The sequence below is a fragment of the Atta colombica genome, unplaced genomic scaffold (genome assembly GCF_001594045.1).
Source record: "Atta colombica isolate Treedump-2 unplaced genomic scaffold, Acol1.0 scaffold162, whole genome shotgun sequence".
NCBI classification, from domain to species: domain Eukaryota; kingdom Metazoa; phylum Arthropoda; class Insecta; order Hymenoptera; family Formicidae; genus Atta; species Atta colombica.
Genome location: NW_017259253.1, coordinates 439,913 through 453,467, shown reverse-complemented (window position 1 = coordinate 453,467; position 13,555 = coordinate 439,913). Strand labels below are relative to the sequence as shown.

General features: G+C 30.9%; 2 protein-coding genes and 1 pseudogene across 2 annotated transcripts; all 3 read right to left on the bottom strand.

Annotated features, from left to right (window-relative positions):
• Positions 1-223: 223 nt before the first annotated feature.
• Positions 224-1,878, bottom strand: LOC108685957 (odorant receptor 22c-like). Its single transcript, XM_018190975.1, has 5 exons — positions 1,100-1,878; positions 891-990; positions 617-727; positions 389-544; positions 224-277 (listed from the first exon to the last, which is right to left on the bottom strand). Exons 1-5 carry the CDS (start codon positions 1,876-1,878, stop codon positions 224-226), a joined length of 1,200 nt encoding a protein of 399 aa, XP_018046464.1.
• A 7,509-nt stretch (positions 1,879-9,387) lies between these two features.
• LOC108685912 (odorant receptor 4-like) lies at positions 9,388-12,214 on the bottom strand. The gene is made up of 5 exons (XM_018190928.1): positions 11,424-12,214; positions 10,850-10,949; positions 10,574-10,684; positions 10,328-10,483; positions 9,388-9,531 (listed from the first exon to the last, which is right to left on the bottom strand). The coding sequence occupies exons 1-5, from the start codon at positions 12,212-12,214 to the stop codon at positions 9,388-9,390; spliced, it is 1,302 nt and encodes a 433-aa protein (XP_018046417.1).
• A 752-nt stretch (positions 12,215-12,966) lies between these two features.
• Positions 12,967-13,555, bottom strand: part of LOC108685911 — a 2,903-nt pseudogene continuing 2,314 nt past the window's right edge.

Genomic DNA, 13,555 nt, shown 5'->3' with positions numbered 1-13,555 from the left:
TATATGTATATATATATGTAAGTATATATATATATATGAAAATGTGTAAAGATTGTACATTCAGCTTTCAACACAGAGGAATATAAAAATGATTCAGAAAATTCATGTTTTCATTATTTAATTTATGATACTAATGATGCTGTTTTTTTACATTTAGCTCAATAGATTTCAAACCTAAATTTTTTTACATATGAAATTTAATTTTTTTATCGAATAAACTATTTTAAATACTGATTGTGCGTAATATATTCAGATACGCCACAGATGTTCGCATAATCTAAAAAAATATGTAATTACATATCTAATGGTAATTACATATCTGATGGTATATTGTTTATAGTAATTAGAAAACCATAGCATACTAACAAAATATTTAAAGTACACTTACAGCACTGAAACTATTTAAAGATAGATCCATAAACTTTCCCGCAGTGATTTTACTGGGAATGCTAGACATCGAGATTATCAAAACGAGACCGCGAGCAGTTTTGTGTGGAATTCGATACCAATCGAAAGTACAAAAAGTGATATACATCTTCGTGCTCTATAATACGATAATATAATAGGTATCAATAAGTCTTATCAAATTTGATAAATTAACAATTATTGGTCAAACCTGATCCATGAGAATCTCACCGACGAAACATAGTACGAAGATGTTAAAAATAAATGTTAAAAAAAGCATAGCATATATTAGTATAGATACTGCATCATTACTTTCCCACTCCTGTAAAACGATCATAAAAAAATAGTTCCTATTAATTATCTCTTTTAATATAAAAATATATTTAAATTATATTAATAATATAAAAATTCTAGTAAAATTATATTAATTAATATAAAAAAAAATATATAATTTAATTATATTAAACTTATAATTTTTTGTGTACCATTATTATATAATATCCAAGAAGACACAAAATGAACGTGCACCCGACTACTTCCACCAAACATATATATTGCAAAATTTCTTCTACCTTGCTTAGAAAACTAAATGGCATTAATAATAATATCTTATTCTTATTAATGTTTTTTATATTTATAAAATAATAATTATGGCATTTTCTCGCACATAACATCATTGGTGTAACAGCATTACCTCTTTATTCTGATATGCTGTTTCACGACAGCTGCCAATTTCTCGTTGGCATATTTATCAGAGAAGTACTTAGCCTCCGTGAGATCTTCCATTCTAGTCATGAGAATTTTTAATTGACCACAGGCATGCAACACCAGAAGAATTGCCAAACTATAGGCTCCGCTGGTTGCCGAGTGCACAAATCCGGAGAGAAACTGGAGTGAAAAGATAATCTCGTAAGCTGGCGTCTTCTGTGAATCGACGAATACATAATAACCATCGAATCCCATCGGTCTGATTGTCACGTTTTGCGGTGTGACGATGACTCCGCGAGATAATGGCATGATTGTGCGAAACGAAAATCCGCTACCGTATACGAAGGCTACGCAGATGATCGCAAGGCTGCGTCCGATTTTCGAATTGTTTATCATGATTTTGCGATCTCCTATCAGACTCGCTTTGCTCCAGTCTTTCTCGATGTGCTCGATGCAATCTTTGATTTGATCATTTCGATAAATTAACAATGTATGTTTTAGCACCGCCATCGAGCAGCTGCATATTGGACCAATCATCTTCATGCGCCGACGCGCATTTGATTCCTTGAGAAACATCTTAAGTACACTCGGCACAATAATGAAGTAGAGTAGGGCCTGAGAAAGAATCCTGATCATCTTTGTCTGGATAATTCTGAGAGTAGACGAATTGTCAGGCAACGGCCATACGCCAATCAGGTTTAGGACACTACGCGTAACACTCACAGTGCGTTTGACATCATCATGATGAAAGATATTCACATTCATAACTTGAGAATCTACTTGATCTTGACGTTGTCGACGGAGAACTGATCGGACGTATCGTCATGAAGTGAAAAATGCAAATGGCGATGCGCTTGCGTCTTCGATGAGAGCGGAAGAAGTAAGGGATTGACAGGTACAGCGATTGTTACCCACAATCTTTTTCCCTCTTGTAAATCACGGAAAAGTTATAAAAGTTATTGTTGGGGACGTTCGAGGAATCATTTATCATGAAGGGAAATCTAGTGACTTCAGAAGGCACACGAGAAAATATCGAGATAAAAATAGCGAACACACAAAGAAAAATGACAGATGTTCTATTGATCTTTTAACGGTACATTCATCATTTCGTGTTCAATAAAATATTTTGTCATAAAAAGTAAGAAACAAAGTAAGAGTTCAAATAACAATTATAAATGATTATAAAAATACATTGTGAAAGATCATATTAATGCTAATCATATTAAATCATATTAATGCTAATTTTTCTTTTTAATAAATTATAGATGTCAAATAGTTTATTAATAAGTAATAAAGAAGATAAAATAGAAATTGAAAGAAATGTCTGGTATATTGTTTAACTCACTATTGCATTATTTGTTCTTTTTTATAGATGAACAATAAGATAATTAAATAAAAATTTTGTTATAGTTTTTTATAAGTGATTTCTAACTCAAACAGGAAGTTAAAATAATAAATCTATACGTAATGATATGATACATTATTGTATGAGCGAAGTATATTTGAATCGAAATCTATATTTCGCAAAATAACATATTAAGAATAAGAGAAAATTTGTATAATTTAATTTTTTAATTTTATACTTTTATCTTTATATTAATATTTCTACTAACAATTAATATTTCTTTTACATGACGTTATATGTCTCTACATCTGCAAAAAAATATAATCGAACTTTTTTTAAAAGGTTACTCAATCATTTTTCGAATAAAATTAAGATATTTCGCAGCCGTATTAACAACCTGAAATATAGTACATATTTTCATTCATCATTTTTTACAACTTAAACTTGTTACTTACATCAGTGAAAGTTCTGATGGACAGATCGAAGATCGGCTTTTAGATGGGACAATCAACGTAGCTATAATTAATATCAATGCTCGTGCTATCGCATTCGGAAGACAGTACCAAGCCAATATACATATTGTTAATGCTAATTTCTCTCCCAAATTTTAGTAAAAAATGTTACAAGATATAAAATAAAAAATATCCGATATATTTTCTGTCTTACTATTTTTTAAATGCATGGATTTATATAATACGATACCTCTCTGGAAAGTTGTTCACTGAAAAACAAAAGATATAAATGTTGCCAATGAATAAATGAAGCCAATTGATATGAGCCAAATGAGATAGGAGCACATAGATATAACATTATGATCTTCCTGCAAGATAATTATATTTATTTACCTCGCATATACACACACACACACACACACACACACACACACACACACACTTCGCGCGCGCGCGAATAACTATGAAAGGACGCGTACAAATTTTCATTAGAAAATCTTTTAATCTGCTATATTAAAAAAAAGAACTTAAAAACAAAGCAAAAAACGACACAACACATTAATGTGTATTAACTTTATGTGAAATTCAATTATTTTAATCTATTTAACGAATGTGTTTTATTTAATAGATGATCATCTTGGTACAAATAAAAAGAATATAAAATAAATACAGATATAAAATTGTGAATGATATGAGATAAATAAGACTTACTTTTGCATCTTTATCTGATGTTCTATGGTAAAGACCAGCTATTTATCCAAATTTTTTTCCTCCCTTTCATTTAGGGCTATTTATTAATTATCGAGATCAGTTATTAATGTCATTAATGTATCTCATGCTGTCCACATGTATGCATAACGAAGAGAAGGCTACAAATCACCGTGATGGCCGTATACTTGATGAATTCGGAGAAGAACTGTATAAAGAACATGATTTCGTATGCTAGACTGATTTGCCCGTTAAATAGAACAAAACTCGGACATGGCAAATGCCTGACAGTGATGTTCCGATTGGTGATGGTTCTTCCCTTGCTTAACGGCACGATTGTAGGAAAATATAAGCTGGATATGCCGCACAGAATGAGCAAATGTCTTGTAGTCATGACTTTATGAATCAAGGAATTACGAGTACTGATACTTGTGACATGTCGCCAATCGTCCTTCGCGCTAATTGGCGCTAGACTGTTTCTTACTTGATTTTTATTAAACACCAAACTGCTGTACTTGAGGAACTCCAGTATCGTGAACAGATGAAATAAGTTTCAATCTGATGCGAGTTCGTTTTTCTACAAATACTATGTACAAATTGTCAGGATTCACAATCGAGGAGAAAATAGCTGCTGATATCAGCAAGATTCTCTTTAAATGTTCAAGAAACGAAGATTCAGTTTCTGGGCAAATACCTAATAGACGGCAAATAATGTATTGTATAATGTATTTTAAGTCGTTCACGTAATTTTCATTTGGATATATTTCTAATATGATCATATTGTGTATTTTTATAAGAGATTTTGCGACTTTATAACTTTGTGTCGCACAGAATGCAGTAAAAATGCGGGGAAACGATCACAAGGGTCTTCTTTCATTACTGATCACAGCGAGCTACCTTTCAGAGGGTAATTGACGATCTGAACAACAGCTCACAAAAAGGTAAAGGACATGCTCGGAATTCCCGAGTAAGCACGAAATGAATAAAGTTTAGAAGTCCTAAGAGTTGAGGAAAATTGTTTCCTTTAAATTATACTTTTTATCGCTAACCTTTCTTAACTATAATAATCAGAAAAGTTATTATGTATGTAACTCCAATTCTTCTTCTTTCGTAAACTCGGTCTTGCAAAAATATGATGATGCAGGATAAAAATCAAATAATAACGTATATATATTGAAAAAAATTATTTACTTATCAAGTAATAAAGTATATACTTGATAGTACATATACCTTGTAGATGGTATCAAATGGGCAAACATGAGAGACGCGATTTCGTTACTTGTTTGTAAATGATTAGAAATTAATTGGAGCGTTTAACATATGTGTGACAAGCACTTTAATTTATTTTTACTGATATTTTAATGAGAATTTCAAGAAACATTAATAATTCATGTCAGAGAGTAACTCACTGTAAGATTAGAACATGCTACTATACATTCATTGCCAATCTGTCAATCACGTTATCGCAAAAATCTTCCCGACCGTCAACTAAATGTTCGATCCATTGTATTAAGACTTCCAGACGACCATAGGCATGCATCGGCAGATAAACTACATGCACCAGCAGTAATGTGTGGAACCCGACAGGCACTGAATCCAAAAGAGAATCTCACTGATAGGATTATGTCGCGCGTCGAGTATTACACTGGCGACTGGTTACACTAGAGGCCGATACGTCAGATTTCCATCACTCTCTGTAATCTTTACGAAAAAGCAGAGCAAAACACGGCATATGAAGAATGCTCAGATCGACTTAACGCGACCGAACTTGATTTCTGATTATGACGATCCGATCATTAGAATGCCAAATATACCACTGCGGATGTCATTCTTGTAGAAAATTAGTGAGAAGTATTTAACAATGGCCATTAGATAAAACTCAGCGGACCGGAAAATTTCAAAATGAGCTATACATCCATTTGGAGTAACATGAAGTTTGCTTTTGATGTTATTATATTATTGTTCGAATGATTTGCACATTGTATTACGTTGTTTTGAAAAATATTAGATGTACCTGTTCCATTACAAGTTTGCCTATGTAACAAAATATGAATATGTCAAACGTAAACGAAGTGAAGGAGTATCAAGTATGTTAAATCCCTCACAGGTTTTTCTAAAATCCCATTCTTATAATATATATTAATTATGATTGATAAAATAAAAACTTTTAAAGAAAAACGAAATTTTTAAGAAAAATGATTAATTTTTTGATACAGTATTAATTGATATCGATATATTCACTTTATTATATTATTACTTTAATAATATAAAAATGAATTTATGAATTTATTAATTTATTATATTATAAATCATTTAGCATATATTATGAATCATTATATTACATTAAATTAAGCTTATTTTATTAAATGGATATATATACTATCATGCAATAATATCCAAAAAAACATACGTACAGACCACAATTTCCATCCAAGAAATTTCATGCAACAATTCCTCGATTAGAAATATGAAGCTAAAAACGCGTAGAACAAGTAATTGCATTTCTCCTTTATAAAAATTATTAGTGTGTATTTTATAGCAAATCTTATTAGATAAATATATAAGTATACACACACACACGCACACTCACACACACACACACACACACACACACACACACACACACATATATACATATACATACATACACCTACATATGGTATATTCTGTTTATGCATAGTACATTACCTAATTATTGGCATATTTTAATTTCTTATATCTCTATTTTTGACAAACAGTGCATACGCAATATTTTAATACGTTCGAAGTTCATACTTACTCAAGATATGCATGCATAATTGTATTATCTTAGCTAATCTCTCATCTCTATTAATCTCTCAATCTCTCACATGATTGCCCTCTCGACTATCGATGGTTTATCCAGAACACGAACTCCTGCAGTTGTCCACATGCATGCATTGCGCGGAGATTTGCCAAGCTACACGCGGCCACTGTGATGTTGTGGGCGATTAAGTCGGTAAATAATTGGATGATGAAATATAAAATGTTATTAACTGGACTACAAAGATCATCGACAATCACAATGGGCAATGGAAACATCAGCCTGCAATAAGTGAAATTGATAAATCCTCCTCTTTGATCTTCGCGTAAATCAGTGGAACCGCCACGAAATAGAACATGACACCGTCGTACATGAATATACTGCAGATGACTATCAGCCGACCGCCAAAGTTTGCGTTCTCCAGCATGATTCTTCTCTCATCCATGTATCTCCAGTCACTCTTAATATAATCAACATATTTGCGAATGTCATTTTCGCGCAAAAGCAAAGCACAGTATGACCACGAAGAAGAATGTAAGAATGTTACAGAGCTTCAATTGATTGTAGAAATCCTTGATCTCTAGGACGATGTATATGCTACTTAGGAATTAGGGGTATAACCAGCAATTTGTAGTAGATTACATTCAGCATTCTATACTAAACATTTCAATCGAGGAATGTGTCAGCTACCACATATCGATTATTTTCATCGATTATTTTTGATCCAGACATTTAGTTGCAATTGATTCGAAGATCATTTTTATAATTTTAATTGTACGTTCCAGACCTTTTGCGAACATCAAGATATTGAGATAGCTCATCCATTATCGCAGTAGCAAGTGATTGATCTGTACTGATAAAGGCTTCAAGTTCGACATGATTTGCGCTTGCCTTTGTATATCCATGGAAGAAAAAAGGGATCTACGCAGAGATTTTCTAAGCGAATAACAGAAAACTTTGCGCGATTATTTGAGAAGAGTACGTGGTGAAATCAAGAATCATTCCGTTTCTGAACGCGTGATTTGGTTTTGGCAATATGTGGCAGAAAGAAAAATATATTCCGTAGAAAGAGAGTGAAACTGTGCTTTGTTTGCTATACGGACTCTAAGGGCGACTCTACATACAAAAGGGCGACTCTACATACAAAATTTCTCTCACTCTCTTTTTCTCTCTCTCTCTCTCTCTCTCTCTCTCTCTCTCTCTCTCTTCAACAGGAAATTAAATTTAGCTTACAGATAAATTTGCTATTTCTATTTCTATTTCTGTTAAATTACATAGATCTGAAGCAATATTTTGATTGGCTCATCGGTTTAAGTTTATGCCTTACGACTGTTATAGAATTTTGTTTTCCGTAATCCTAAACGATGGTGTTTAAATTCTGTATACCATTATATGTATACACGTACATATTCGATTTATATATTTTATTAATAACTTTATTAATAGTGAAAACTTAAGTTATATTTTATATACATGAAAAAAGAGATATCTAATTTCGGGTAGTAAAAATCTGAGGATTATATACGAAATTGAACGAAAAGATTATTTCTGAGGTTTCGTAAAAGATTACATAAACTCGCTCAGTATGATAAGTTTTTTTGTATATTATATGATGTATTCACTCAAATACAAAGCAAATAGTGTCCGCAGCAAGTTTAAATGGGCCATCGCTGTTTTCAACAACCTGAAAATGAATGAATGTTATTTGCACAAAGTGTTTATTCAAATAAATGTTTAGAAAGATATGAATGTAAAAAAAGATGTATGTTATAAAAAGAAATCATTATAGGGGAATGATACTATATTCATCAATAAAATATTCTTTAAAATTATATTTAAATATGAAATATTTATCGAGAAATAATTCTTACATAATATATTTAAATACCTGATTTCTGTAGGAACTTTTCCTTACTATATTAGTATAGTGTATGTGCGGACAAAGAAATTACTTACGGCGGAAAAACTGGTGAATGAAATGTTGGTCACTTTAACTGCCGTTAGTTTCGTAGAATATCTAGCCAGAAGATTATTAGGATAACGAGCTTCTTTATTGTGAAAATAATACCAATCGACCATGTGGCAAATATACGTACTTCACTCCTCTATTATATGAAGTGCATCATGTATAGCATTAGCATATTTTATTAAAATTTTACTCTTTCCCTTAAGTAAATTGTTCTTTTAAACAAGTTATTTATTACTTTTTATAATATTATATTTTATACTTATGTACTTTTCCGATTAATAATAATTTTTATACCTCTATATTTTTATTATGAACCCTACTGACTAATTAAATGTTTCCCAATATAACATAATAACAAAATATTAATGATAAAAAATACAAGCATTATGCAATATATTACAGAAGATAGTGTGTCATTCGATTCTTCCTATAAAATGTGTTATTATTATTATTTCTCTGAATAAATTACTATTTAAAAACTAAAAGCAATGAATACGAATGATTTTTATATTATATTGAAGATAAATATAAGGTGTAAAATGCAAATGCACTGCTGTTGCGTATCATTATCATGTAATATCCTAAAAGACTATTCAAGTATTAAAGTTTTTCCAACAACTTTGAAACAATATATTTCTCATGTCTGATGTGAAAATGTATATTAGACTTCTTAAATTTAAAATATTTAATAAAAATCTTTAACTGTATAAGGCTACCAAATAATTCAAGGATTAAATTTTGTCAGAGTTTTTTATATTTAATTTGCAATAAACAGAGAGTTGATTCCAAAAAGCACACAAACAAAATTCATAGTATTTCAATGTAAAATTTTCATATTTCGAGACAAATTGTAAATCTAAAAAGAAATTTAGAAATGAAAGAGTAATAAATAATTTAGCTATTTATTTAAGTATTCTTGTGTAATGCACGACAATCACTGTCAATTTTAGAGCAATGGCGCGTTTCGATCATTGGTTTTCATATATAAGTTTTCCAGCCAGACGATCAACATTTTGAATTATCCTCCAACCATGAAGAATAACGCCGTGATGCCGCAAAAGCTGATTGATATAATGTGTATTATGATGCTAGTTACCAAATGCGTCGAAAATACGATCTCGTAATCGTAATTTGTGCAAATGCACGCTGTATCTAATATCATCTTCGTAATTAAAATTCCGTAAATCCATCAGTTCGATAAGAGCATATGGATGAACCAAAGAAAATCCATTCTTCTTCTTCTTTTTCTTACGTTGTTGAAACGGATATACAATCACAACTAATAGACGAAAGTATAACAAAACTTGATTTGTATTATGCACGTTCTCGTGTCTGCGAGAATTACCGCCGTTAGCACAGTAGTTCTGTCATGGCGCAGTTAAAGTTTGGAAAGAACGGTTGCGTGCGCGCAATTTTTTGTCGACAGAAGATAATTATGGAATAGTATCGATTCACACGAGACGGCCTTTAGCAAAAATATAAATGTCTACCTTGTGTTCAAGTTATGGGTCATAGATCGAGGGATATATTGAATCAATGGGATTACGCGAATTATTAATTAAGTCAAGTTTAACATTTTGAAGTACTTGATTTTCAAAATTAGAAACCATACGTATAATTTTGTTAATAAAAGTTAATTAAAAAATTAGAAATCTTAAGTGAATGTAAAATATGTCGAAAAGTTGTTGATCTTGTATGATTTTTTACGATTTTTTACGATTTTTAGTTATATATAGAATTATAATAAGACGATAATCCTTCATCTTGATATTGGTTTCAAAGATAGCGTTAATTACAGATTAATATGGAGTACTATTATGATAATTATTTCATCAAAATTACGCAAATTTTAGGAGCATATTAAAATACGCCATCGATGTTCTAATGATCTGTGAAATAATGGAACAGGCACACAATTCACTGCTTGCAAATAAAATTAAATAAGCTTCCATACTTACGTTACTGAAAGTAGGTAGAGATATGTCTATCATTCTGCCTGCCGAAATTTTTGCCGGAATATTGGAAACTGCCATTATCAATATTAAAGAACGGGCTCTTTTGTATTGAAGATGATACCAATTTGTCGTGGATGTCATTAATCCAACCTTGATGCTCTGTTATAATTAAGTAAGTATATTTTATAAAGAATGTTTATGAAAATGCTAATCCCTAACTTATAGCAAATAAATGTGAACATTTGCTACCTGATCTGTTAATCGTTGACCTACATAACAATAGGTATAAATAGAAAAGATGAAAGATGTAAGCATCACAGACATAGTTAACATAGCTGTTGAATCATTATTCTGCCATTCCTATGAGATTAACAATTGCAATACAAGTTTATAAAATAATTTATTTTTAATTCTTTTGAATTTATGATTTAAATATTATCAGTTTTTAATTTTCATGTAAAAATTAATTGTCAAATTATTACGCAGAAATAAAAATTCTTTTCAGAAAAAGTTTGTCGTTATTACCATAATAATATAATACCCTGAAAGGCATAAGAGTAAACTAGACCCCATTATTTCCACTAACCATACATATCGCATAGTTGCCTCAACTTGTGTTAGAAAACTGTAAATGAACGATTTGTCTGTTTAATAATTTTTTATTTATGAACGTCTATTTAACAATTTATTCAATTTTGTATTTAAAATATTACACTATAATAAAATATATTTAATAAATTAAAATAAAAAAATTAAATAAATAATTTAATATATTTAATATTATATTTCAATATATTTAATATATTAAAATATTAATACTTAATAAAATCATGATTTAATCAATTAACTTAAATAAAATCATAGTTTAAAAACAGAAATAATTACAACGTATTAATTTAGTTTTTATAATTTAAATTTAAATATCTTGATATTTCTTTTTCTAATATAAAAGAAAAAAATAATACACAACACAATAATATGCTAATTTGATTATTTACATAAACTATAATTTGTTTAACAAAATAATTATTTATTTAAATAAGGCAAAATAAGGCATCTAGATAACACTTACTCTTTTCACATATTTTTGTAGACTCACCTTTTCACTTTTATTTGATGCTGTACGATATCAGCCAATAACATCGCGACAGCTCGATCGTTAGAATTCGATATGTTGTTGAGATTCTGCAGTTTGCCCATTATAATTCTTAACTGCCCACAAACATGCATGATGAAAAATGCGGCCAAGCCTGCCGCACCGATTCTTGTTGAATAGGTAAGTACTCCTGCGAAAGCTTGCAGAGTAAAGACGATCTCGTATGCTGGTGACACTTGTCCATCGAACTTAATGAAGTAACTCGGCAATGCCAGCGCTCTCACCGTGATGTTCTCTGGTGTGAGCATACGACCCTTCGAAAGTGGTATGAGTATTCGATAACCTACTCCGCCGGTATACATGAAGATGGCAGAAAAAATTGCAAACTTTCGGCCTACTCTCGCTGTGGACAGCATCGCTTTCCGATCGCTTCCATCAACTGTATTGCTCCAATCCTGATGCGCCCGATTCAGGCAAGATTGAATTTCCTTTGCGTGGTTCAGGATCAGGAAATATTTCATCCAACCCATCGAACAGTTCACAATCGGCGCAAGCAGTCTAACTCTACGTTTGAATTCGTGTTCCTTTAGAAATACTCGTAGAAGACTCGGCATAATAATGAACCCGAATAAAAAATGGCAAATGATGTTTTGAAAACGGGTCGCAATTCTTTCCATGCTGGAAGCATAATTAGGATTCGGCCACGCACCGATTGCTCGCAGAATAATGCGAGTAACTTGTACGGCGTAACTAAAATCGTTATCGTATTTGCTCGTCGTTAATGAGCTTTTCATTATTAGCTTCACTCAATACTTCTTTTTTTTCACATGTAATTGATTTCTCGACCGCAAATTTTTGAGTTTATATTACTTTTCAGAATTTAAGAATATCCGTTAATTCGTTTCGGAGTTTACAAGTGGCAGATGGTTAGGCAAGATTAAACGTTATAACATAACTGGACAGTTGTGTTGAGAGGTAGTCTCTCTTTTTGTGGTAAGAGCAGAAAGTGTAAAGCGCGCTTGCGTGCAAACATCTGCGCATAATGACGGGGTGACACGAAAGGGGTTGACGAAATTATCGAATAAACACAATATTGACGGATAAAGAAAAGAAGAGAGAGAACCATGTGACGCATGACATTGCAAAATTTAAGTTTACGAATGTGAAAGGGTAAGGTCAAGTATCTTTTTATGTGTTGCATGTTACTGTGTACGTCCACAGAACGTCATGTAAGTACAAAAAAATATTATAATACTATTGTATACATACATTACCTTCACAGTATAGAATCCATTGATATAAAAGAATGTTTTATAAGTTGTAAACGCAATGTAATAAATAAACGTAAATACAAAAGTGTATATATGTAAATGTATAAAGATTATAAAGAGGAATATAATGACAAGGATTCAGAAAATTCATGCTTGTGTTAATTTATGATACTAATGATGCTATTTACATTTAACTGAAATCTGTAGATTTCAAACCTAATTTTTTTTACATATAAAACTTAATTCTTTTATCTAATGAACTGCTGTTTTACATATTAGTTGTGTAATATATTTAGATATGCCACGGATGTTCCCATAGTCTAAAAAAATATGTAATTATATTTTCAACGATTTACAGTTTATAGTAATTAGAAAACCATAGCTAACAAAATATTTAAAGTGCACTTACAGCACTGAAACTATTTAGAGATAGATTCATAAACTTTCCCGCAGTGATTTTAATGGGAATGCTAGACATCGCGATTATCAAAACAAGACCGCGAGCAGTTTTGTGTGGAATTCGATACCAATCGAAAGTACAAAAAGTGATATACATTTTCGTGCTCTATAATATGATAATATAATAGGTATTAGTGAGTCTTATCAATTTGATAAATTAATAATTATTGGTCAAACCTGATCCATGAGAAGCTCACCGACGAAACATAGTACGAAGATGTTAAAAATAAATGTTAAAAAAAGCATAGCATATATTAGTATAGATACTGCATCATTACTTTCCCACTCCTGTAAAACGATCATAAAAAAATAGTTCCTATTAATTATCTCCTTTTAATATGAAAATATATTTAAATTATATTAATAATATAAAAATCATAATAAAATTATTTTAATTAATATAAA